The 27347-nt window shown below is 50.3% G+C and overlaps 1 protein-coding gene across 1 annotated transcript in view; it reads left to right on the top strand.

Moving 5' to 3' along the window:
* Window positions 1-20114, top strand: part of septin3 (septin 3) — an 84116-nt gene extending 64002 nt beyond the window's left edge. The window contains exons 3-9 of the mRNA XM_060849233.1: window positions 4172-4253; window positions 5138-5275; window positions 8199-8316; window positions 14211-14306; window positions 16653-16749; window positions 18334-18385; window positions 19988-20114. Coding sequence (XP_060705216.1) covers window positions 4172-4253; window positions 5138-5275; window positions 8199-8316; window positions 14211-14306; window positions 16653-16749; window positions 18334-18385; window positions 19988-20114 — 710 coding nt within the window. The remainder of the gene's footprint in view (window positions 1-4171; window positions 4254-5137; window positions 5276-8198; window positions 8317-14210; window positions 14307-16652; window positions 16750-18333; window positions 18386-19987) is intronic.
* Window positions 20115-27347: the final 7233 nt, after the last annotated feature.

The following is a 27347-nucleotide window of genomic DNA, read 5'->3' as shown; positions in this document are numbered from 1 at the left end:
CCTGATAATCTCCCTGGTTATTAACCACAGCGTTCCCTATCCCGGTGTGCACTGATATTCTCCCTGGTTATTAACCTCAGCGTTCCCTGTCATGGTGTGCCCTGATAATATCCCTGGTTATTAACCACAGCATTCCCTATCCCGGTGTGCCCTAATAATCTCCCTGGTTATTAACCACAGCGTTCCCAATCTCTGTGTGCCCTGATAATCTCCCTGGTTATTAACCACAGCGTTCCCTGTCACGGTGTGCCCTGATAATCTCCCTGGTTATTAACCTCAGCGTTCCCTATCCCGGTGTGCCCTGATAATCTCCCTGGTGATTCACCACAGCGTTCCCTATCCCGGTGTGCATGGATAATCTCCCTGTTTATTAACCACAGCGTTCCCTGTCGCGGTGTGCCCTGATAATCTCCCTGGTTATTTACCACAGCGTTCCCTATCCCGGTGTGCCCTGATAATCTCCCTGGTTATTAACCATGGCGTTCCCTATCCCGGTGTGCACTGATAATGTCCCTGGTTATTAACCACAGCGTTCCCAATCTCTGTGTGCACTGATAATCTCCCTGGTTATTAACCACAGCGTTCCCTATCCCGGTGTGCCCTGATAATCTCCCTGGTTATTAACCATGGCGTTCCCTATCCCGGTGTACCCTGATAATCTCCCTGGTGATTATCCACAGCGTTCCCTATCCCGGTGTGCACTGATAATCTCCCTGGTGATTAACCACAGTGTTCCCTATCCCAGTGTGCCCTGATAATCTCCCTGGTTATTAACCACGGCGTTCCCTATCCCGGTATGCCCTGATAATCTCCCTGGTTATTAACCACGGCGTTCCCTATCCCGGTGTGCACTGATAATCTCCCTGATTATTAACCACTGCGTTCCCTATCCCGGTGTACCCTGATAATCTCCCTGGTTATTTACCACAGCGTTCCCTATCCCGGTGTGCACTGATAATGTCCCTGGTTATTAACCACAGCGTTCCCTATCCCGGTGTGCCCTGATAATCTCCCTGGTTATTAACCACAGCGTTCCCTATCCCGGTGTTCCCTGATAATCTCCCTGGTATTTTCCACAGCGTTCCCTATCGCGGTGTGCCCTGATAATCTCCCTGGTTATTTTCCACAGCGTTCCCTATCCCGGTGTGCACTGATAATCCTCCTGGTGATTAACCACGGCGTTCCTATCCCGGTGTGCACTGATAATCTCCCTGGTTATTAACCACAGCGTTCCCTATCCCGGTGTGCACTGATAATCTCCCTGGTTATTTTCCACAGCGTTCCCTATCCCGGTGTGCCCTGATAATCTCCCTGGTTATTAACCACAGCATTCCCTATCCCGGTGCGCACTGATAATCTCCCTGGTTATTAACCACAGCGTTCCCTATCCCGGTGTGCACTGATAATCTCCCTGTTTATTAACCACAGCGTTCCCTATCCCGGTGTACCCTGATAATCTCCCTGGTTATTAACCACAGCGTTCCCTATCCCGGTGTGCACTGATAATCTCCCTGGTTATTAACCACAGCGTTCCCTTTCCCAGTGTGCACTGATTATCTCCCTGTTTATTAACCACAGCGTTCCCTATCCCGGTGTGCCCTGATAATCTCCCTGGTTATTAACCACAGCGTTCCCTATCCCGGTGTGCACTGATAATCTCCCTGTTTATTAACCACAGCGTTCCCTATCCTGGTGTACCCTGATAATCTCCCTGGTTATTAACCACAGCGTTCCCTATCCCGGTGTGCACTGATAATCTCCCTGGTTATTAACCACAGCGTTCCCTATCCCAGTGTGCACTGATAATCTCCCTGTTTATTAACCACAGCGTTCCCTATCCCGGTGTACCCTGATAATCTCCCTGGTTATTAACCACAGCGTTCCCTATCCCGGTGTGCACTGATAATCTCCCTGGTTATTAACCGCAGCGTTCCCTATCCCAGTGTGCCCTGATAATGTCCCTGGTTATTAACCACAGCGTTCCCTATCCCGGTGTGCCCTGATAATCTCCCTGGTTATTTACCACAGCGTTCCCTATCCCGGTGTGCCCTGATAATCTCCCTGGTGATTAACCACAGCGTTCCCTATCCCAGTGTGCCCTGATAATCTCCCTGGTTATTAACCACAGCGTTCCCTATCCCGGTGTACCCTGTTAACCTCCCTGGTTATTCACCACAGCGTTCCCTATCCCGGTGTGCACTGATAATCTCCCTGGTTATTTTCCACAGCGTTCCCTATCCCGGTGTGCCCTGATAATCTCCCTGGTTATTAACCACAGCATTCCCTATCCCGGTGCGCACTGATAATCTCCCTGGTTATTAACCACAGCGTTCCCTATCCCGGTGTGCACTGATAATCTCCCTGTTTATTAACCACAGCGTTCCCTATCCCGGTGTACCCTGATAATCTCCCTGGTTATTTTCCACAGCGTTCCCTATCCCGGTGTGCACTGATAATCTCCCTGGTTATTAACCACAGCGTTCCCTATCCCGGTGTGCCCTGATAATCTCCCTGGTTATTTACCACAGCGTTCCCTATCCCGGTGTGCCCTGATAATCTCCCTGGTGATTAACCACAGCGTTCCCTATCCCAGTGTGCCCTGATAATCTCCGTGGTTATTAACCACAGCGTTCCCTATCCCGGTGTACCCTGTTAACCTCCCAGGCTATTAACCACAGCGTTCCCTATCCCGGTGCGCACTGATAATCTCCCTGGTTATTTACCACAGCGTTCCCTATCCCGGTGCGCACTGATAATCTCCCTGGTTATTTTGCACAGCGTTCCCTATCCCGGTGTGCACTGATAATCTCCCTGGTTATTAACCACAACGTTCCCTATCCCGGTGTACCCTGATAATCTCCCTGATTATTAACCACAGCGTTCCCTATCCCGGTGAGCACTGATAATCTCCCTGGTTATTAACCACAACGTTCCCTATCCCGGTGCGCACTGATAATCTCCCTGGTTATTAACCACAGCGTTCCCTATCCCGGTGCGCACTGATAATCTCCCTGGTTATTAACCACAGCGTTCCCTATCCCGGTGTGCACTGATAATCTCCCTGGTTATTAACCACAACGTTCCCTATCCCGGTGTACCCTGATAATCTACCTGATTATTAACCACAGCGTTCCCTATCCCGGTGCGCATTGATAATCTATCTGGTTATTTACCACAGCATTCCCTATCCCGGTGTGTACTGATAATCTCCCTGGTTATTAGCCACAGAGTTCCCTATCCCGGTGTACCCTGATAATCTCCCTGGTGATTAACCACAGCATTCCCTATCCCGGTGCGCATTGATAATCTCCCTGGTTATTAACTACAGCGTTCCTTATCCCGGTGTGCCCTGATAATCTCCCTGTATATTAACCACAGCGTTCCCTATCCCGGTGCGCACGGATAATCTTCCTGGTTATTAACCACAGCGTTCCCTATCGCGGTGTGCACTGACAATCTCCCTGGTTATTAACCACAGCGTTCCCTATCCCGGTGTGCCCTGATAATCTCCCTGGTTATTTACCACAGCGTTCCCTATCCCGGTGTGCCCTGATAATCTCCCTGGTTATTTACCACAGCGTTCCCTATCCCGGTGTGCACTGATAATCTCCCTGGTTATTAACCACAGCGTTCCCTATCCCAGTGTGCACTGATAATCTCCCTGGTTATTTACCACAGCATTCCCTATCCCGGTGTGCACTGATAATGTCCCTGGTTAATTACCACAGTGTTCCCTATCCCGGTGTGCCCTGATAATCTCCCTATTCATTAACCACAGCGTTCCCTATCCCGGTGTGCACGGATAATCTCCCTGGTTATTAACCACAGCGTTCCCTATCGCGGTGTGCACTGATAATCTCCCTGGTTATTTTCCACAGCGTTCCCTATCCCGGTGTGCACTGATTATCCTCCTGGTGATTAACCATGGCGTTCCTATCCCGGTGTGCACTGATAATCTCCCTGGTTATTAACCTCAGCGTTCCCTATCCCGGTGTGCACTGATAATCTCCCTGGTTATTAACCACGGCGTTCCCTATCCCGGTGTGCCCTGATAATCTCCCTGGTTATTAACCACAGCGTTCCCTATCCCGGTGTGCCCTGATAATCTCCCTGGTTATTAACCACAGCGTTCCCTATCCCGGTGTTCCCTGATAATCTCCCTCTGTTGCAGTTATTGAGGAGAAGGGGGTGAAGATGAAGTTGACGGTTATCGACACGCCCGGTTTCGGAGACCAGATCAACAATGATAACTGGTATGTAACAGTCGAAAGGGCTGGCCCCTCTTGGAATGGCAAGTGGGAAATCTGTTTGGCAATTGCAGACGGCTGTGGGGAAAGGTCTGTGGTGTACACCCGGAATATGGTCGGGACAATATCTACATTCACATTGCAACTCCCTCCCAGGGACAGCTCCAATTATTCCGAGTGTGACTCCCTCCCAGCAACAGCTCCCATTATTCCAAGAGTGACTCCCTCCCAGGTACAGCTCCCGTTATTCTGAGAGTGACTCCCTCCCAGAGACAGCTCCCATTATTCCGAGTGTGACTCCCTCCCAGGGACAGCTCCCGTCATTCCGAGTGTATCTTCCTCCCAGGGACAGGTCCCATTATTTCAAGAATGACTGCCTCCCAGGGACAGCTCCCGTTATTCAGAGAGTGACTCCCTCCCAGGGACAGCTCCCGTTATTCCGAGAGTGACTCCCTTCCAGGGACAGCTCCCGTTATTCTGAGAGTGACTCCCTCCCAGAGACAGCTCCCATTATTCCGAATGTGACTCCCTCCCAGGGACAGCTCCCATTATTCCGAATGTGACTCCCTCCCAGGGACAGCTCCCATTATTCCGAGAGTAGCCCTCTCAGGTGACTAATATTCTGACTGTATAGAGTGGGACACAAAGATACAAACCTTTATTGCCCGTTACCTGAAATTCCTCGCCGCAATTGTGGCTAAAGTGTTGACCTCGATGAACCCGTCTGTTAAAAATGCGAAAGGTTTTTGGGTTGGGATATACCAAATACACGGACCCCATAACCGCCCCCCACTCCATGGATTGGGGAGGGGGAGAGGGTTGGCGTCAGGGGTGAGGTGGGTCTTGAATCTCTGAGCTGCAGTCTCTCACGTCCCCTTGGTCTGTTGCAGCTGGGAGCCCATTGAGAAATACATCAGTGAACAATATGAAAAATTCCTGAAGGAAGAGGCGAACATTGCTCGGAAGAAGCGGATTCCAGACACCCGGGTGCATTGCTGCCTGTACTTCATCTCACCCACCGGCCACTCGTACGTATTTTGCATTCCAGAATGTTCCGCACAGAGAAGAGCAGGAATTTCCTCTTTCCCTGGGGGCAGTGAATCTGTGGAATTCTAGGCCGGGTCACAAGGTGTCAGGAAGTCTGAGACAGATTTTTAACCAGGCAAGGGAAACCAGGTTAATGGTAGGAGATTGGAGTTGGGTATTATCAGATCAGCCATTTAATGGTGGAACAGACTGGATGGGCCAAATGGCCCACTTATGGTCATACGCCACTCTCTGTATGGCCAATCAGAGCCTTCTCTCTCTCTCTCGCCTAACTTCACCACAGAGTGAGAGAAAACGTGCAAGGCGTGAGGTGGTGATGGTGCCATATTGAAACAAAGGGCCTCAGTCAGAGTACTGTGTCACTGGATGCTCAGCTCATCCACCAGGTCCTGCCTAAAACAGGGAGTGCTGGAAACCAGAGTTTAGATCGGAGTGGTGCTGGACAAGCGCAGCAGGTCAGGCAGCATCCGAGGAGCATTATTTCTCCACCCTGGAGGCTCCCTGCCTCTATTCCTGATGAAGGGCTTTTGCCCGAAACATCGATTTTCCTGCTCCTCGGATGCTGCCTGAACTGCTGTGCTTTTCCAGCATCACTCTGATCTAAACTCTGGTTTCCAGCATCTGCAGTCCTCACGTTTGTCTACAACACGGAGTGAACCTGTCATAGAATCATCTACATGTGGAAGCAGGCCATTCAGCCCATCGAGTCCACACTGACCTCTGAAGGGCATCCCAGCCACGGCCATCCTCCTAGCCTGTCCCTGCATTTCCCAATGGCCAATCCACCCTGACCTGCACATCTCTGAGCACTATGGGCAATTTCCCAATGGCCAATCCCCCCCTAAGCTGCCCATCTTTGGACTGTGGGAGGAAACCCATGCAGACACGGGGAGAATGTGCAAACTCCACATGGACATGATTTGGAGACGCCGGTGTTGGTCTGGGGTGTGCCAAGTTAAAGATCACACAACACCAGGTTAAATTTGGAAGTGCTTCCAATTAGACCTGTTGAACTATAACCTGGTGTTGTGTGATTTTTAACGTTCCACACAGACTGTCACCCGAGGGTGGAATTGAACCTAGGACCCTGGTGCTGTGAGCCACCGTGCCACATCATTCCGGTTTAGCCCTGACTCAATATCACCTGGTGTGTGCCAGTGGTCATAATCTGTTTTTGCGGTGGCAATTTTTGGAGGAGGTGGGGAGTTAGACGTTACTTACAATGGGCTACCAGACTCGAGATCACATGGAGATGACTTTTTAATTCAATTTCCCATGAACCATTCACACTCTTGAAGTTAGCAAGAGTCCTACATAACCACCAGCGTTCATTACTAGTTACAGTGGAGGCGAAAGTGGGTACAGCAGATGCTGGAGATTAGAGTCAAGATTCCTGATGAAGGGTTTTTGCCCGAAATGTCGATTTTCCTGCTCCTCAGATGCTGACTGACCTGCTGTACTTTTCCAGCACCACTCTAATCTTGACTCTAGTTACAGCGTAGCCTATTGACTCTCCCCCCAGGAATTACACATGGCTTGTGATGAAATCCCTTCCTCTGGGTATAATCCTCACAGGCAAGTTGATATACATTGCCAGTTATGAAGTATTGGATGCTAACTTAATGCGTACAGTCTCTAACTAAGGTCAGAGAGCAGCCAGCTCAGTTCACACCCTCACTGTCACAGCTAAACTAAACAAGTTGCAATTATTATAAAGCCTTTTGAGACTTTAGGACGTCCACAGATCTTTTGCAGCTAGTAAAGTACAGTGGCCGCTGTATCACAGCACCCAACTTGGACATAGCAAGCTGCCAACAACAGTGAGGTAATGACTCTATTAATGATGCTCATTCAGGAGTTATTTATTGCCTGGGACACTTTAGGAACATGGGAGCAAGATAGGCAGTGTCAGCCAATAGGACCTGTTCTGACACTTCATGGCTAGTTTCCCATTCCAGTGTCTTTTTTCCATGAGAAATACTGGGGAGAAATTCCTTGTTCTTCTCCTGATCTCTCCCTGAGAGTAAACACGGATTTTAGTTTAACATTTCCTTCCAACCAGTCCAAAGAGGGTGCAGGTTAAGTGGGTTAGCCATGAGAAATGCAGGGTTACAGGGATAGGGTAGGGGGTAGGGGTGTGGGTCGCTCTTCAGAGGGTCAGCAATGGACTCACGCTGCTTCCATACTGTAGGGATGATCAGTCCACCTTAACCTACACATCTTTGGACTGTGGAAGGAAACTGGAGCACCCGGAGGAAACCCACGCAAACGTGGGGAGAATGTGCAAACCCCACACAGACTGTCACCCATGAGGCAGCAGTGCTAACCACTGAGCCACCATGCCACCCCATTTGGTGAAGAGAGAGAGAGAGAGAGGAGGAATGTAGTGATATGAGTGATGGAATTGGGATGCTTGGATGAAGGGAGGCCTAAAGTCTAATGGAATGATACAGCAGGGTTGGAAGATGAATGGGGATGGTGGCTGGGGTGAGGACAGGAGGAGATGGTGAAGGCTGAGCAACCTGCCTTGTGGTAATCCCCAACTCAAATGGGCAATGTCAAAAGAACAGAAGAGAGGTGGGAACCTAACTGTCCATGACTAGGTCAAGGTGACTGACCTCAGAACCAAAGGGGACCAGAATAAATTTCTCCCTCCGCCGCTGAAGTGCGAAGGGGAGGTTTCCATTGTGTGTGTGTTTGGGGGGGTTGGGGGGGGGGTGGGGGGAGAGAGGGGTGTCGGGCCTTCAGGCAGTCACTGTCTAGGCTGGCATGGCCTTCAGATTGAGGTCCAAAAGGCTCTCGTATCCCTGCCTCAAACATTACCCTGCTCCCCCACTCCACCACCCCACAGCCTTCTCTACCCCTCCCCCCACGACCACCTGACCAATGTGTCTCTCCTTGCAGCTTGCGCCCCCTGGACGTCGAGTTTATGAAGCGCCTGGGAAAAATAATGAACATCATTCCTGTCATCGCGAAGGCCGATACGATGACCCTGGAGGAGAGACATGAGTTTAAACTGAGGGTGAGTGACTCCTTATCCCCCACCCCCACCCCCACTCCACCCCACCTACATCCATCTGTCTGTCAGTGCAGACATGGAGCAGTGAGGTGAGGTCCTTTCAAGGGAATTGAGGTGTTCACTTCAAAAAGAAAGTGGGGAAACTCAACACAACAAGGCTGAGGCGCGGAGATTGTTACTTGACAGAAATATTCCAGATTCAACACTGAGTTCAACAATTTAAGATCATGGTCTCCATCCTCATTTACTTTGAGTTCCAACTGTTATTAATGATTCTGCTGTTGCCATTTACACCTTTTTTTTTAGATTAGATTACTTATAATGTGGAAACAGGCCCTTCGGCCCAACAAGTCCACACCGACCCGCCGAAGCGCAACCCACACATACCCCTATGTTTACCCCTTACGGGCAATTTAGCATGGCCAATTCACCTGACCTGCAGGTCTTTGGACTGTGGGAGGAAACCGGAGCACCCGGAGGAAACCCACGCAGACACAGGGAGAACGTGCAAACTCCACACAGTCAGTTGCCTGAGTTGGGAATTGAACCTGGGTCTCAGGCGCTGTGAGGCAGCAGTGCTAACCACTGTGCCACCGTGCCGCCCACCGCCTCTAATACTATCTTCAATTACTTCATCTGTCCTGTTACCATGACAACTTCAGCTGATTATAAACCCTTTAGTTCTTTAACAGCGCTTTCCTTTTGCTTTTTCCCTCTCTTTTCCCTGCCTTTCCACTCGTTTCAAACCTGTCAATAAGTTTTGAGATCCTCCAGATCTGAGGTAAGGTCTCTGGTGTGAAGCGTGAACTCTGTTCCCCTCTCTGTGCAGAGGCTAATGAATTTGCTGAGTGTTTGCGGAACTTTCTGTTTTGTATCAATGCACGATCTACCAACAATCTGCCCAGACCCAGGTGTTAATGATCACAGAATATTCACCCCTTATCTCTTAACACTTCTGCTAGTTTAATCATTGTTTCTAATCAACGTGCTGACACCCAACCCATGATCAGAATCGGTCACGGTTACACTCAGGGGAGTCAGAGAGTCATACAGCACAGAAATAGACCTTTTGTCCCAAACTGATCACAATCCCAAACTATTCCCACCTGCCTGCTCCTGGCCCATATCCCTCCAAACCTTTCCCATTCGTATACTTATCCAAATGTCTTTTAAATGTTTTAACTGTACCCGCATCCACCACTTCCTCGGCAAATTCATTCCACATGCTAACAACTCACTGTTTAAAAATGTTGCCCCTTGTGTATTTTTTAAATCTTTCACCTCTCACCTTAAAAGTATCCCCCCTAGAGTCTTGAACTCCCCCACCCCAGGGAAAAGACACCTGCCATTCATCACATCTACACCCCTCATGATTTTATAAACCTCTATAAGGTCAGCCCCTAACCTCCTCCGATCCAGTGATAAAAGTCCCAGCATATTCAGCTTCTCCTTATAACTCAAACCCTCTAGTCCCGGCAACATCCTGGTAAATCTCTTCGGAACCCTTAATAATATCCCAAACCTGTTTGCAAGACGTTCCACATAAACAATTCTGGTGTGAAGATTGCTCCAAGATGTAACCGTGTTGGTGCAGTCAGCGGACAGGTGTGGAGTCCGGTGTGGAACAATTTCAAATTGGTCACAAGACAACAGCAACATGATATAATAAAATAAAGGGCATTATTCCAATGAAAGGAGCAACTTACTGCAGATGCTGGGATCTGTACTGAAAACAGCAATGCTGGAGATCCCAGTGAGTCAGGAAGTATCCATGGAGACAGAGCAAGCCTCTATCACTTCCTCTGGCAGCTCATTCCATACAAGCACCACCTTCTGCATGAAAAGGTTACCCTTAGGTCCCTTTTAAACATTTCCCTTCTCACCCGAAACCTATTCCCTCACCCCCACTCCAGGGAAAAGACCTTGTCTATTTACCCTATCCATGCCCCTCATGATTTTATAAACCCCTATAAGGTAACATAAGGTTTGTGGGTGGCACGGTGGCACAGTGGTTAGCACTGCTGCCTCACAGCGCCTGTAGACCCGGGTTCAATTCCCGCCTCAGGCGACTGACTGTGTGGAGTTTGCACGTTCTCCCTGTGTCTGCGTGGGTTTCCTCCGGGTGCTCCGGTTTCCTCCCACAGTCACAAAGATGTGCGGGTCAGGTGAATTGGCCATGCTAAATTGCCCATAGTGTTAGGTAAGGGGTAAATGTAGGGGTATGGGTGGGTTGCGCTTCGGCGGGTCGGTGTGGACTTGTTGGGCCGAAGGGCCTGTTTCCACACTGTAAGTCTAATCTAATATAAGTAACCCCTCAGCCTCCGACGCTCCAGGGAAAACAACCCCATCCTGTTCAGCCTCTCCTTATAGCTCCAACCCTGGCAACATCCTTGTAAATCTTTCCTGAACCCTTTCAAGTTTCACAACATCTTTCCGATAGGAAGAAGATGAGGATTGCACAAAATATTCCAAAAGTGGCATACCAATGTCCTGTACAGCCGCAACATGACCTCCCAACTCCTGTACTCAATACTCTGACCAATAAAGGAAAGCATACCAAACGCCTTCTTCACTATCCTTGACTATTGGGGGGCATATTGGCTCAATGGTTAGCATTGCTGTCTCACAGTGCCAGGGTCATGGGTTTGATTCCAACCTCGGGCAACTGTCTGTGTGGAGTTTGCACATTCTCCCCGTGTCTGCGTGGGTTTCCTCCCACAGTCCAAAGGTGTGCAGGCCAGGTGAATTGGCCATGCTAAATTGCCCAGTATGTTAGGTGCATTGGTCAGGGTAAGGGAATGGATCTGTGTGGGTTTCTCTTTGGACGGTCAGTGTGGACCTGTTGGGGCAAAGGGCTGGTTTCCATACCATGGGAAATCTATCCTATCTACCTGTGACACCACTTTCAAAGAGCTATGAACCTGCACTCCAAGGTTTCTTTGTTCAGCAACACTCCCCAGGACCTTACCATTAAGTGTATAAGTCCTCCCCTGATTTGCCTTTCCAAAATGCAGCACCCCGCATTTATCTGAATTAAACTCCATCTGCCACTTCTCAGCCCATTGGCCCATCTCATCAAGATCCCATTGTAATCTGAAGTAACCCTCTTCTCTGTCCACTACACCTCCAATTTTGGTGTCATCTGCAAACTTACTAACTATACCTCCTATGTTCACATCCAAAGCACTGATCCTTGTGGCACTCCACTGGTCACAGGCCTCCAGTCTGAAAAACAACCCTCCACCACCAACCTCTGTCTTCTACCTTTGAGCCAGTTCTTTATCCAAATGGCTAGTTCTCCCTGTGTTCCATGAGATCTAACCTTGCTAATCAGTCTCCCACGGGGAACCTTGTTGAACGCCTTACTGATTTCCCAAGCACAAAGCCATGTTGAGTATCCTCAATCAGTCCTTGTCTTTCCAAATACATGTACATCCTGTCCCTCAGGGTTCCCTCCAACAATTTGCCCACCACTGAGGTCAGGCTCACCGGTCTATAGTTCTCTGGCCTGTCCTTACCACCCTTCTTAAACAGTGGCACCACATTTGCCAATCTCCAGTCTTCTGGCACCTCACCTGTGACTATCGATGATACAAATATCTCAGCAAGTGCCCAGAAGTCACTTCCCTAGCTTCCCACAGAGTTCTAGGGTATACCTGATCAGGTCGTGAGGATTTATCCACTTTTATGCACGTCAAGACATCCAGCACTTCCTCCTCTGTAATATAAATAATTTTCAAGATATCACCATCTATTTCCCCACATTCTATATCTTCCAGGTCATCTCCCCAGTAAATACTGATACAAAATATTCGTTTAGTATCTCCCTCATCTCCTGCAGCTCCACACAAAGGCTGCCTTGCTGAACTTTGAGGGGTCCTATTCTCTCCCTAGTTACCCTTTTGTCCTTAATGTATTTATAAAATCCCTTTGGATTCTCCTTAACCCTGTTTGCGAAAGCTATCTCATGTTCCCTTTTTGCCCTCATAAGTTGACTCCTACTGCCTTTATACTCTTCTAAGGATTCACTCGATCTCTGCTGTCTCTACCTGGCATCTGCTTCCTTCTTTTTCTTAATCAAAAGCTCAGTTTCTCTAGTCATCCAGTATTCCCGACACCTACTAGCCTTGCCTTTCACCCTGACAGGAATGTACTGTCTCTGGACTCTTTCAATTAGTTATTCTGGGCTTTTTTAAAATCAGGTCATTGAGTATGAGAGCAAGGACATTATTGATTCACCTGTATAAGACTCTCAGCCTCGGCAGGAAGACTGTGTCCTGCTCTCGGTGCTACACATCGAGAAGGATTTAAAGGTATTGGAGAGGTGCAGATGAGGTTTGATTTGAGTTAATTTATTATTGTCACGTGTACCTGAGCACAGTGAAAAGTTTGGTTTTGCGTGCAGTACAGGCAAAGATCACAGGATGATAGATCAGAGTGAGGAACACAGTGTTACATCTGCACTAAAAGAAAGAAAGATCAACATTAGATTTGAAATTTGAGAGGTCCATGCAGAGGTTGGGCAGCACGGTGGCTCAGTGGTTAGCACTGCTGCCTTGCAGCACCGGGGACCTGGGTTCGATTCCAGCCTCGGGCGACTGTCTGTGTGGAGTTTGCACATTCTCCCCATGTCTAGATTAAAGTGGTGCTGGAAAACTGCAGCATCCGAGGAGCAGTAAAATCGACGTCTCCATCCTTCAGGCACTCTGCCTGTATTCCTGATGAAGGGCTTTTGCCCGAAACGTCAATTTTACTGCTCCTCGGATGCTGCCTGACCTGCTGTACTTTTCCAGCACCACTCTAATCTAGACTCTGGTTTCCAGCATCTGCAGTCATTGTTTTTACCTACATTCTCCCCCGTGTCTGTGTGGGTTTCCTCCGGGTGCTCTAGTTTCCTCCCACAATCCAAAGATGTGCAGGTCAGGTGAATTGGCCATGCTAAATTGCCCGTTGTGTTCAGGGATGTGTAGGTTAGGTGCATTGGGGTAAGTGTAGAGTAATGGGGTAGGGGAATGAGTCTGGGTGGGATACTCTTTGGAGGGTCAGTGCGGACTTGTTGGGCCAAAGGGCCTGTTCCCACACTGTAGGGATTCTATGACTCTCTAAGTCTAATGATGTGGCATCTTCTGAAGATGCCACATCATTAGACTTAGAGAGTCATAGAATCCCTACAGTAGATTTAAGTAAATCTACAAGTAGATTTAAGAGAGCAGTGCTCGTAAATTTTAACAGAATTGAGGTGCAAAACCGTTGTAAGAAATGTGAGAATAAGTTCTGCTGTAGAGACCTCGCAGAGAGTCATCCTGAGTTGGCGCCATCTTGATTCCGAGAATGGTTCAAACAGCGAGGAGTTTCAGTTTTGAAGATTGATTGGAAAAGTTAGGAATGTTCTCTTTGAAGAAAAAGATGAGCTGAGAGGAGATTTCGTGAGGTGTCCGACTCATGAAGCTCTGGACAGAGGGGATGGGGAGAAACCATTCCAGTTCACAATAGGATTGAGAATCAGAGTGCACGGATCTAAAATGATTGTTAAAGAGGATGAAGTGTGGTTCAGGCTTGGAGACGTTCCCTGGGAGTGTGTTGGAGGCTGATTGAATCAAGGTTGTGAAAAGGTAATTAAACTCAAATGTAGACAGGAGACATGGGGAGAAGGCTAGAGAGTGTGACTTGGGTGCATTGCTCAGTCAGAGGGCTGGAACCGACAGGATGGGCTGAACGGTCTCTGCCTGATTCTGCAATTGTCCCTCTAGAGAGTGGGGAATATTGTTTGTCATGACTCCCTGTTTCTTTAGCAAACTGAGTTTTGCGGCTTTGTTCCTGTCAGTGACTCAGTGCGATTGAGGGGGGCTTGGCTACCGGTGTGTGCTTTTTATAAGCTCTCTGCTCTGACCTGCCAGGTGCGGAAGGAGCTGGAGAGCAATGGCATTGAGTTCTACCCACAGAGGGAGTTTGATGAGGACATGGAAGACAAGATGGAAAACGACAAGATCAGGGTAAGTGGGATGCAGTCGGAGCTCTGTGTGGGTACGTGTGGAGGTAGTGTTGGCAGGTCTGGGTCTGGGTATGTACGCGTAACAAGGCTGTGTCAGTTCCCACTGCACAGGAACCCCTTCCCCAGGCAGCTGTTCTTGCATCCGACCATGTTTCCTGGTCAATCCAGATTTATCGGAGCATCCCACCCACCCCCGGCATATCACTCCCTCAGAGTGTTTCAATTAATCTGCCTCCATTGCTTTGATAAATCTCCCACTCAGAAAGTGTGCACTTATCTGTTCACCGCCCCCCACCCACACCCCACCCCAAACGAGGAAGTTCTCCAGAGAGACCCCTCTAGGCCTGATCTACCATTTCACTCGCTTCCCCATTCCTCGAGGGATGGGTCTGGTCAGCGGGGGGGACAATGCGAGTGTGCGTTGGAAGGGGGGGAGTTGGTGAGGAACGGGATGTGAGTGAGGGGCTGGGGAAGGTGAGTGAGGGGCTGCTGAGAGGGGAGGGTGAGGGAGGGACTGGCAAGGGTGAGGGCAAGGGCGAGGGTGGGACTGGCGAGGGTGAGGGTGAGGGCAAGGCTGAGGGCGTGGGTGAGGGTGAGGGCGAGGGAGAGACTGGTGAGGGCGAGGGAGGGACTGGTGAGGGCGAGGGTGAGGGTGAGGGCGAGGGTGAGGACGAGGGAGGGACTGGGGAGGGTGAAGGTGAGGGTGAGGCCGAGGATGAGGGCGAGGGTGAGGGCGAGGGTGAGGGCGAAGGCGAGGCTAAGGGTGAGGGCGAGGGTGAGGGCGAAGGCGAGGCTAAGGGTGAGGGTGAGGGTGAGGATGAGGTTGAGGGTGAGGGCGAGGGAGGGACTGGTGCGGGCGAGGGTGAGGGCGAGGGTGAGGGCGAGGGAGAGACTGGTGAGGGCGAGGGTGAGGGTGAGGGCGAGGGCAAGGGCGGGACTGGTGAGGGTGAGGGTGAGGGCGAGGGCGAGGGTGAGGGTGAGGGTGAGAGCGAGGGCGAGGGTGAGGATGAGGGTGAGGGCGAGGGTGAGGGTGAGGGCGAGGGTGAGGGCGAGAACGAGGGTGAGGGACAGGGTGATGGTGAGGGCGAGGGTGAGAGTGAGGGTGAGGGTGAAGGCGAGGGTGAGGGCGAGGGTGATGGCGAGGGTGATGGCGAGGGCGAGGGCGAGGGTGATGGCGAGGGTGAGGCGAGGGCGAGGGTGAGGGTGAGGGTGAGGGCGAGGGTGAGGGCGAGGGTGAGGGCGAGGGTGAGGGCGAGGGCGAGGGCGAGGGTGATGGTGAGGGCGAGGGTGAGGGCGAGGGTGAGGGTGAGGGTGATGGCGAGGGCGAGGACGAGGGTTATGGCGAGGGTGAGGCGACGGCGAGGGTGAGGGCGAGGGTGAGGGCGAGGGTGAGGGCGAGGGTGAGGGTGAGGGCGAGGGTGAGGGTGAGGGTGAGGGTGAGGGCGAGAACGAGGGTGAGGGCGAGGGTGATGGTGAGGGCGAGGGTGAGAGTGAGAGTGAGGGTGAGGGCGAGGGTGAGGGTGAGGGCAAGGGTGAGGGTGAGGGCGAGGGTGAGGGTGAGGGTGAGGGCGAGGGCGAGGGTGAGGGTGAGGGCGAGGGTGATGGCAAGGGTGAGGCAAGGGCGAGGGCGAGGGCGAGGGTGAGGGTGAGGGCGAGGGTGAGTGTGATGGTGAGGGTGAGGGCGAGGGTGAGGGTGAGGGCGAGGGCGAGGGCGAGGGCGAGGGTGAGGGCGAGGGTGAGGGTGAGGGCGAGGGTGAGGGCGAGGGTGAGGGCGAGGGTGAGGGTGAGGGCGAGGGTGATGGCGAGGGTGAGGGTGAGGGCGAGGGTGAGGGCGAGGGTGAGGGCGAGGGTGAGGGCGAGGGTGATGGCGAGGGTGAGGGTGAGGGCGAGGGTGAGGGCGAGGGTGATGGCGAGGGTGAGGGCGAGGGTGAGGGTGAGGGCGAGGGTGAGGGTGAGGGCGAGGGCGAGGGCGAGGGTGAGGGCGAGGGTTAGGGTGAGGGCGAGGGTGAGGGTGAGGGCGAGAGTGAGGGCGAGGGTGATGGCGAGGGTGAGGGCGAGGGTGAGGGTGAGGGCGAGGGTGAGGGCGAGGGTGAGGGTGAGGGCGAGGGTGAGGGCGAGGGTGAGGGTGAGGGCGAGGGTGAGGGTGAGGGCGAGGGTGAGGGCGAGGGTGAGGGTGAGGGCGAGGGTGAGGGTGAGGGCGAGGGTGAGGGTGAGGGTGAGGGCGAGGGTGAGGGTGAGGGCGAGGGTGAGGGCGAGGGTGAGGGCGAGGGTGAGGGTGAGGGCGAGGGTGAGGGTGAGGGGAGCGATGATCTTTGTGCTGATGGATTGAGTTGTGCCCTTTCCCCAGGAGACTATGCCGTTTGCCATCATTGGCAGTGACACGGAATATCAGATCAACGGGAAGAGGGTGTTAGGAAGGAAAACCCCATGGGGCATCATTGAGGGTGAGTCCTGCGGCTTACAAACCTGCTGTGGTTGGGTCAGAGAGATTGACCCTCCCCACCTCTGCCCCTTCCACCAATCTCTCTCCGTAGGTACCTCCCCCTAATACCCGATCCCAGTAACCCTGCTTTTCCCACGGCCAATCCTCCTAACCTGCACATCCCTGGACAGGGCAGACCTCGTCCCTCTATAACCATTCACCACATGAAAATGCTACTGGTCACCTCACATACACCTCTCCTGACAATCGCCTTCGACCTTTGCCTTCAGTACACTCTCCCATGGAAACAGTTTCTCTCTGTCGACTTGAACCAGACTCCTCCTCATTCAAATCTTCTCTCAACCTTCTCTTCCCCAATGGAAGAATAAACCCAGCATCCCCGATCTAACTCAGAACTGAAGTTCCTCATTTGCTACAGATCTTCACTGAGTTGAGATGGATAATACATTTCCAGGGTGACTAGGCAGAGTAATCTCTTTCACAATTGAGTTGTAAATGTCCCGATGTTTGTTGACCAATCCCCAAATTACTCGACAGATCAATCTCTCAAACGCCCTGGAAATAAATTGATGCCAATGCTCTTTATAATACAGCCATGAGACCGAATACATCTACTTTCTCTTGAATTTGGAAACAAGTAATGGAGGAATGATTTAGTTGGTCAGGCAGCACTAACACAGGGAAACAGCTTCAAATCCTTCATTGGGATGGAGGGACACGCAGTTGTCCACATCCTCAGGACTTAGAGTCATGGAGTCATAGAGATGTACAGCATGGAAGTAGACCTTCAGTCCAACTCATCCATGCTGACCAGAAATCCTAAATTAATTTAGCCCCATTTGCCAGCACTTGGCCCATATCTCTCCAAACCCTTCCTATTCATATACCCATCCAAATACCTTTTAAATGTTATGATGGTCATTTCCTCTGGCAGCTTATTCCATACACACGTATGAAAAAGTTGCCCCTCACGTCCCTTTAAAATCTTGCACCTCTCACCTTAAACCTGTGCCCTCTAGTTCTGGACTCCCCTACCCTGGGAAGGAGACCTTGTCTATTTACCCTATCCGTGCCCCTCATGTTTTTATAAACCTCTATAAAGTCACTCCTCAGCCTCTGACACCTCAGGGATAAATGCCCCAGCCTGTTCGGCCTCTCCCTGTAGCTCAAATCCTCCAACCCTGGCAATATCCTTGTAAATCTTTTCTGAACCCTTTCAAGTTTCACAACATCCTTCCAATAGGAAGGAGACCAGAATTGGACGTAATATTTTAAAAGTGGCCTAACCAATGTCCTGTACAGCCGCAAGATGATCTTCCAACTCGTGTACTCAATACACTGACCAATAAAGGAAGATTGATCTCGCTGTTTGTGGACCTTATTTGCAGCTGTAACACTGCATTCCTCGCTCTGGTCTAACACCCTGTGATCTTTGTATGTTATGATCTGCTTGTACTGCACTCAAAACCAAACTTTTCACTGTACTCAGATGCATGTGACAATAACAATTCAAATCAAATCAGATTAGGTTCCAGAACAAGGGCATGCTGTTTCTGAATTTGTGTTTCTTTCTGTTCCTTTCTAGTTGAGAATGTGACTCATTGTGAGTTCCCACTTCTCCGGGACCTCATCGTTAGGTAAGGATATATCCCACACTTGGCTTGTTATTATTATTATAGAAAATGAACCTCTTTCTTTATCCCCCTCCACATCTTTCTATTTACCCTGTGCCACGTATTCCCTTCTCCATCTCTGTTCCCGTCCCCTCTCTGCCCTGTTTCATCTTACATTTTTCACATTTATCTTGGTCATGTTTTCACCCTCCTGTTCTCCATCTTCTTGCTATTTTGTACAATGTTCTGCTGGTTCTTTCCTGTTTTCCTCTTTATCTCTCTCTCTCTCTCTGTCTCTCCTTAATTATCTTCCTTTCCTTTTTATCGTCCACCTTTTCTGTTTCCCGTCCACATTTATTGAAACCTCCCACTTTGTATTTTTTTCTGAGCCCTCTTTTCCTCCCTTCTCTCTGGTCAAGCGATTTCTCCTCCTGTGATGACTCCCTTTCCCTCCTTTGTTCTCTTTCTGTCACTATATCTCTCTTTTAATTGCCTTTCCCTCCCCCCTTCTGTCAAACCTCCCAATCCGCCTCCTTTCCTCTTGCCCTACTGCATTTCTCTATTTCCAACCTAATTCCTCTCTCTGTGTCCCTCTCTCCCCTGCCCCCTCTCCCTGTGTCCCTCACTCCCCTGCCCCCTCTCCCTGTGTCCCTCACTCCCCTGCCCCCTCTCTCTGTGTCCCTCTCTCCCCTGCCCCCTCTCCCTGTGTCCCTCACTCCCCTGTCCCTCTCTCTGTGTCCCTCTCTCCCCTGCCCCCTCTCCCTGTGTCCCTCTCTCCCCTGCCTCCTCTCTCTGTGTCCCTCTCTCCCCTGTCCCTCTCTCTGTGTCCCTCTTTCCCCTGCCCCCTCTCCCTGTGTCCCTCTCTCCCCTGCCTCCTCTCTCTGTGTCCCTCTCTCCCCTGCCCCCTCGCCCTGTCCTCTCTCCCCTGCCCCCTCTCTCTGTGCCCCTCTCTCCCCTGCCCCCTCTCCCTGTGTCCCTCTCTCCCCTGCCCCCTCTCTCTGTGTCCCTCTCTCCCCTGCCTCCTCTCTCTGTGTCCCTCTCTCCCCTGCCTCCTCTCTCTGTGTCCCTCTCTCCCCTGCCCCCTCTCCCTGTGTCCCTCTCTCCCCTGCCCCCTCTCTCTGTGTCCCTCTTTCCCCTGCCCCCTCTCTCTGTGTCCCTCTCTCCCCTGCCCCCTCTCCCTGTGTCCCTCTCTCCCCTGCCCCCTCTCTCTGTGTCCCTCTCTCCCCTGCCTCCTCTCCCTGTGTCCCTCTCTCCCCTGCCCCCTCTCTCTGTGTCCCTCTCTCCCCTGCCCCCTCTCCCTGTGTCCCTCTCTCCCCTGCCCCCTCTCTCTGTGTCCCTCTCTCCCCTGCCCCCTCTCTCCCTGTGTCCCTCACTCCCCTGCCCCCTCTCCCTGTGTCCCTCTCTCCCCTGCCCCCTCTCTCTGTGTCCCTCTCTCCCCTGCCTCCTCTCCCTGTGTCCCTCTCTCCCCTGCCCCCTCTCTCTGTGTCCCTCACTCCCCTGCCCCCTCTCTCTGTGTCCCTCTCTCCCCTGCCTCCTCTCCCTGTGTCCCTCTCTCCCCTGCCTCCTCTCTCTGTGTCCCTCTCTCCCCCGCCCACTCTCCCTGTGGCTCTCTCTGTCACTCCACAGGACTCACCTCCAGGACCTGAAGGAGGTGACACACAACATTTTCTACGAGACCTATCGGGCCAAGAGGCTGAATGAAAATGGGAATCTTGCCCATGACACAGACGAAGCGCACGAGAGTAACCTCTGAACTGGCCGGATGGAACCCTCTGTCCCTGCAATCTTCTGTAAAATCTCATTTTTGTAAAAGTGACACAAAGCAAACACAGATCTCTCACTCTGCTGGAGTGGAGTGGTCAGCCACTCACTCACGTCAGACGTCCATCGATATAACACGACATCGCGTTTATGTCACGTTTATGTTTCAGCACCTGAACACCGTTTCTGTGAACCTTCGAATCTCGGTAAATTCTTTGCTCCTTTTCCCACATTGCACCTCAACTTTATCATAGTCGGTAATACGACTCTGTCAGAGGGTTGGTCACGCCACAGGATTGGCTAATGTTCTGGGGATCTGGGTTCAAATCCCACCATGGCTGGAATTTAAAACCAGTCAATGAGTAAATCTGAAACTGAGGCGTCATCTCAATCACGGTGAAACCAGCATTGGGTTTGGTGAAAGTCTGCCTGGCCCGCTGACACCGATAGGGAAGGCTATCTGCTGTCCTTCCCCAGACTGGCCTGCTCGTGACTCCAGACACACAGTGATGTGTTTCTGCTTAACTGGCCTCTGGACAGTGGCTGGACAACAGACATCAATGATACCCATATCCTGAGAAAGAATGATTCACTTTTAACACATTGGAATGCAGTAGGCCATTCAGCCTATCGAGTCTGCACTGACCCTCCTGAAGATTAACTAGGTAAAAACAATGACTGCAGATGCTGGAAACCAGATTCTGGATCAGTGGTGCTGGAAGAGCACAGCAGTTCAGGCAGCATCCAAAGTGCAGCGAAATCGACATTTCGGGCAAAAGCCCTTCATCAGGAATAAAGGCAGAGAGCCTGAAGGGTGGAGAGATAAGGTAGAGGAGGGTGGGGGTGGGGAGAAAGTAGCATAGAGTACAACGGGTGAGTGGGGGAGGGGATGAAGGTGATAGGTCAGGGAGGAGAGGGTGGAGTGGATAGGTGGAAAAGGAGATAGGCAGGTAGGACAAGTCTGGACAAGTCATGGGGATGGTGCTGAGCTGGGGTGAGGTGGGGGAAGGGGAAATGAGGAAACTGTTGAAGTCCACATTGATGCCCTGGGGTTGAAGTGTTCCGAGACGGAAGATGAGGCGTTCTTCCTCCAGGCGTCTGGTGGTGAGGGAGCGGTGGTGAAGGAGGCCCAGGACCTCCATGTCCTCGGCAGAGTGGGAGGGGGAGTTAAAATGTTGGGCCATGGGGCGGTGTGGTTGATTGGTGCGGGTGTCCCAGAGATGTTCCCTAAAGCGCTCTGCTAGGAGGTATCCAGTCTCCCCAATGTAGAGGAGACTGCATTAGGAGCAACAGATGCAATAAATGGTATTAGTGGATGTGCAGATTATCCTACCACATCCCCTAACCTGCATGGGATTTTTAAACCCACCCTAACCCACACATCACTGGACACAGCATGGCCAATCCACCCTGACCTGCATCTCTTTGGACTGGGGGAGGAGACCCATGCAGACATGGGGACAATGTCACCTGAGAGTCACACAGAGAGTCACCCGAGGCTGGAATTAAACCCAGATCCCTGGCACTGTACGGCAGCAGTGTTATCCACTGAGCCACCGTGCCATCCAAAGTCCAGGATGCTTATTAGGACTCTGTTTAATCTTCCTCCCCAGTGCAGGGTAGAGCTGTCTCCTAGTACCCAAGCTGACACCAATAGCCATCTGTTGAGTTAGTTAGCCAAAGGAGGTGACAGCCTAATGGTGTTATTGCTGGATCCTTAATCCGTGACCCACCTGGGTTCAAATCCCACCATGGTATTTGGTGGAATTAAGAGTCTAATGATGACTATGAAAGGATTTGTTGGGGGAAAATCCACCTGGTTCACTAATGTTCCTCAGGGAAGGAAATCTGGCCTACACGTAACTCCAGACCCATTGGTTGGCTCTCTAAGGGATGGGTAATAAATGCTGCACCAGGCAGCAGCACCCTCATCCTGAGAATGAAAAGAAAACACTCTCTGGGATTTAGAAGGATTTTATTGTAAATCTATAATTTAACACAAATGCCGATTTCCACATTTCCCATCTGGACGCTTGACCAGAAACCGGACTCAAAACCTTCGAGGGCATTGATGGAGAGCGTGAGCTCCCTCTCCAGGACAGCCTAAAAATAACATCACCTCAGGAGAGAGGCCCGACAGTCAGGAATTACAAAACCCTCATCAGCTTTCCCTTTCAAAAATGAACATAGCTGTTTCCTTTAAAATCCAGCTTTAGTTTTAAAAAGACCATAAGAAACCAGCTCTTTGTGTTTCGATAACCAATGGTAACAAATCATTGGTTAAAAACACACCTGCTACCCATTACCCACTTTGATCGCTGAACTGGTTAAAAACTCACTGACCCCCACAATGTGTGAGAATCTCCGCGTTCTCCTTAGCTCGTTACCAGACGTTGCCACTGTCATGGGAACACACTGCGGGATGAGGGCCTCGTGTGGATTGATTCGATGACAATCGAGGGATTTGGCTCCTCATTCTCCTATCCCCATCTCAAACCGAGCAGAACTCAAATTCCCTCAGAACACCAGCTCCCCAGAGACAATACCGGGAACTCACCAGTGCACACAGAGATTTTGGACAGCAGACTCTTACATGAGATCACCTCATTGTACCATTGGTCTCCATAGCTTTATATACAGCAACACCTTGATCAATTGAGAGTCCATTTGTCCACCAATCAGTGCCCGTTTTTCCTGTAGTATAAATTGTTGTAATCATTTGGGATTTGCATGTGTCCTGATGAGTGACAGGTAGAAGGATATCCGCCACACATTCCTCTTTACAATGGTACTGTTGCCGGTGACAAATTAGGTGTATTTAGCTCTGAGCTCCCTATTAGAGAGCCCACAGCAGAGTTTCTGAGTAATCTCCATTGGCATTTGGGAGATGGGTCAACAAGGTCAACCAGGTGAGGTGAGGCCTCTTCTGAAGTACTGTATCCAATTCTGGTCGCCCTGTCATAGGAAGGATATTATTAAACTGGAGAGGGTTCAGAAGAGATTTACCAGGATATTGCCAGGAATGGAGGGTTTGAGTTATAAGTAGAGACTGGATAGGCTGGGGCTTTTCTGACTGGTTGAGACTTGGCCTTACAGAGATTATAAAGTCATGAGAGGTATAGGCAGGGTGAATGGCAGATGGCTTTTTTTCCTAGGGTGGTGGATTTTAAGACTTGGGGCATACTTTTAAGGTGAGAGGAGAGAGATACCTGCGTGGGTGTCCTCCGGGTGCTCCGGTTTCCTCCCACAGTCCAAAGATGTGCAGGTTAGGGTGAACTGGCCATGCTAAAATTTGCCCATAGTGTTAAGTGCATTAGTCAGAGGGAAATGGGTCTGGGTGGGTTACTCTTTGGAGGGTCAGTGTGGGCTGGTTGGGCTGAAGGGCCTGTTTCCACACTGAAGGGAATCTAATCTAATTGTTGTGGTTCTGTTCGCCGAGCTGGAAGTTTTTTTTGCAAACGTTTCGTCCCCTGGCTAGGAGACATCATCACTGATGATGTCTCCTAGCCAGGGGACAAAACGTTTGCAACAAAAACTTCCAGCTCGGCGAACAGAACCACAACAACGAGCACCCGAGCTACAAATCTTCGCACAAACCTTGAATCTAATCTAATCTAAAAAAGACATGAGCAAAGTTTTTTTGCACAGAGAGTGGTTCGTGTGTGGAATGAACTTTCAGAGGAAGTAGTGGACGTGGGTTCAGTTACAACATTTAAAAAACACTTAGACGAGTACATGAATGAGAAAGGTTCGGAGGGATATGACCAAAGCGCAGGCTGTGGGACTAGTTTGTTTGGAATTATGATCAGCATGCACTGGTTGGACTAAGGATCTGTTTCTATGCTGGATGACTCTATGTCACGCCCAGGCATCCCACTGGTTGCAATATGGCTGGTGTCTGCAATTTCTAAATTGGGGACAAGTTTAAACCTCTCCCCCCTTCCCCCCCCCCTCCCCCACGGCCCCATCGTCACAAGGTGAGGGGTCTGAACCCAAATGTCTACTCAGAACAGTGTCACCATGTGACCAAAAAGTCTTGACCAACTTGCGGCTGTGGAAGAAATTCTCACTCCCGCAGTCCCGGATTGCCGCCTGTAGAAATCGAAAGTTTGGGATCTCCGTTTGCTGGAGATCGGAAATAAAAACAGGAAGGTGCTGGAGAAACTCAGCAGGTCTGGCAGCATCCCGTGGAGAGAGAAACAGAGCTAATGTTTCAAAGTTTGAACTTCGGTTCCGAGGGAGGATCATGTTTCCCTTGAAACGTTAATTCCGTTTCTCTCATCGCCCGGCAACGGGAATTGGGGGCTTCAATGTTTCCGTGAGCTGGGTTTCAGTCCTCCGCCTGGTGTTTGGGGAAATCTTTAATCCAATAACACCTGCATTTTTGTTTAAAAGAAGGTCTGAGTAACCGTTGATAATTTGTGAACAAGAAAACCCATCTAGTTCACAAAGGTCCCATTGGGAGGGAAATCTGCCATCCTTACCTGGTCTGGTCTGCATGTGACTCCGAACCCACAGCAATGTGGTTGCATCTTAACTGCCCTCTGGGCAATTAGGGATGGGCAGTAAATGCTGGGCTTAGTCAGCAATGGCTGCATCCCCCTTTTCTTTAAAGTGTTGCCAGGCCCTGCTGAGTTTTTCTTCATTTTTGTTAAAACGTAGGCAGTTGCTGAGGATTGTTTGCATGTCATGGTTTGTTATGATATCACTGCTGTTTCGTTCTTCGCTCGGGAGTTTCGGATTGATAATCAATGTTTTGCGTACGGTCTCATTGAGAAAGCAGATTTGGTTTGTTTAAGATTATGTACTGCACTTTACCTGCAAGCCGTTCAACACGCAAGATAAACTAGGTTGAACTTTTGTTGAAAAACCTCTGTACCCTGTGGATTGTAAATGTCATGTCGCGGAAAATTAAGTAGAACTTTAGCAAAGAAACAGGCCATTTGGCCCAACTGGCTTATGCTAATACTGAAGCTTTGCACTAGCCTGCTCCCATCTAGTTTCACCCAACCTTAACATGTCCTTGCATTTATTTCCAATTATGTCTTAACTAGGAACCCCTTAAAGGCCACAAGGTAATTCACGCCAATGTGGTACCGGATTCTACCTTTGCAGAGCAAATTCACAGATTTCCACTTGGATTGATTGGTGGCGATCCTGTATTTATGGTCCCTAATTCTGTTCCTCCCAATTAGTGGAACCATCTTTACATCCACCCTGTCAAATCTCTTCATAATTGTAGAGGCGGTAATGGAGTCATCCCCTTGTCTTCCTTCCTTTCCCAGTTGCGATGCTTTGTAAAACTCTCTCGTACCCTCTGCCGATGCCTCCATCCTTCTTCCAGAGTTCACCCCAGGGATGACCCACAGCTCCATGGCATCCACTGTGGGTCAGGCAAGGAGGCAGGATTCAAATCTGGGTCAGTCCTCTACAGCTGCAAAACCATATTCTGCATTCTGTTCTGTTAATCTGTTGGAGTTATGTCAGGTGTGATTTGCCTGGATAGCATGCAAAACAATACTTTACACAGTATCTGGGTACATAGAGTCATAGAGATGTACAGCATGGAAACAGACCCTTCGGTCCAACCTCTCCATGCTGACCAGATATCCCAACCCAATCTAGTCCCACCTGCCAGCACCTGGCGATAAATCAAATCAAAATCAAGTCAATTCCATCATTCTATTGATACTCCCCATTCAGAGGAAGTGATGACCTAATGGTTTTATTGCTAGACGCTTAATCCAGAACCCCAGCTAATGTGCTGAGAACCCGAGTTCAAATCCCGCCACAACTGGTGACAGAGATTGAATTCAGCAGAAAGTTGAGAGTGTAATGGTGACCACAAAACAATTGTCAGTTGTTGGGGAAAAACCCATCTGGTTCACTAATACCCCTTAGGGAAGGAAACTGCCATCCTTACTGGGGTCTGACTGGCATGTGACTCTAGACCCACAGCAATGGGGTTGACTCTGAATTAGGCGAAAGTGAGGATTGCAGATACTGGAGATCAGGGTCAAGATTAGAGTGGTGCTGGGAAAATGCAGCAGGTCAGGCAGCATCCGAGGAGCAGGAAAATTGACATTTCAGGCAAAAGCCCTTCATCAGGAATGAAGGGATTTTGCCCGAAACGTTGACTCTCCTACTCCTCGGATGCTGCCTGACCTGCTGTGCTTTTCCAGCAACACCCTAATCTTGACCTTGTCTCTGATTCCTGAAGAAGGGCTTATGCCTGAAGCGTCAAAACTCCTGTTCCCTGGATGCTGCCTGACCTGCTGCGCTTTTTCAGCAACACATTTTCAGCTTGTCTCTGAACTGCCCTCTGGTTAATTAGAGATGGGTAATAACTGTTAGCCTAGCCAGTGCCACCCTCATCCCATGAATGAGTCTCTCCCACTCCCACCACCCCACTGTTGGCACGTGTTAGAAGCAATGGCAGGCAGTTGTTGGCCAACCTGTTTGGCCCCATGAGAAACGTACATCCCTTGGCCGTCAGAGATAGAGAAACCTCCCACAAAACCTCCAGCACCTTAACTATTATAAAACAAAGACTTATTGCACAGTGTTCCAAATGGGGTCTAACTAAGATCTCTACAAGTTCAACCTAACTGCACTGTTATTTCAATTCAAACCATTTAGAGAAGAACCCTATTGGTTTTTTTTTACATTTAATGGTTCTATTCACTGACATTACTACTTATATTAAAGTTAGCATCTGCATCCATAGATGCATCAGATTTGTGACCCATTTTGCTGCTTATTTTCCAAAGCGTTTGTGACTCTTCGTTCTTTGCACCAATGTGCCCCACCCTATTACTCTCAGCATAGAAACCCTCAATTCCACATCCATTCAGTAAGATTATTCAATATCTTCCTGCATTTTGTTATAGTCTTCTTCAATGTTCGTTGCCCCCACAAATTTGGCGTTCTCCCTGCAAAGGTTTGGAATCACCCTTGGGGTTCCCAAGTCTGAACCGTTTACATGAATCGCGAGTGTCAGAGGATTTCCCATGAACAACATGTCACCACTCTTTCTCCCTCAGCACTTTATCACTCCCCCCTCCCCCCTCATTGTATAAATGCTGCCCCCTCCCACACTTCACATCAGCTCTGATGAAGAGTCATCTCGATTCGAAACGTTAGCTTGCTCTCTCTCCATGGAAGTTGTCTGAGCCACTGTGATCTCTGGCAACTTTTTTGCTTTCAGCACTTCATACCTTCCTGG

This window comes from Hemiscyllium ocellatum, chromosome 33 (assembly GCF_020745735.1).
Source record: "Hemiscyllium ocellatum isolate sHemOce1 chromosome 33, sHemOce1.pat.X.cur, whole genome shotgun sequence".
Taxonomy (NCBI): domain Eukaryota; kingdom Metazoa; phylum Chordata; class Chondrichthyes; order Orectolobiformes; family Hemiscylliidae; genus Hemiscyllium; species Hemiscyllium ocellatum.
This window is presented reverse-complemented; position numbering and strand designations above follow the sequence as displayed.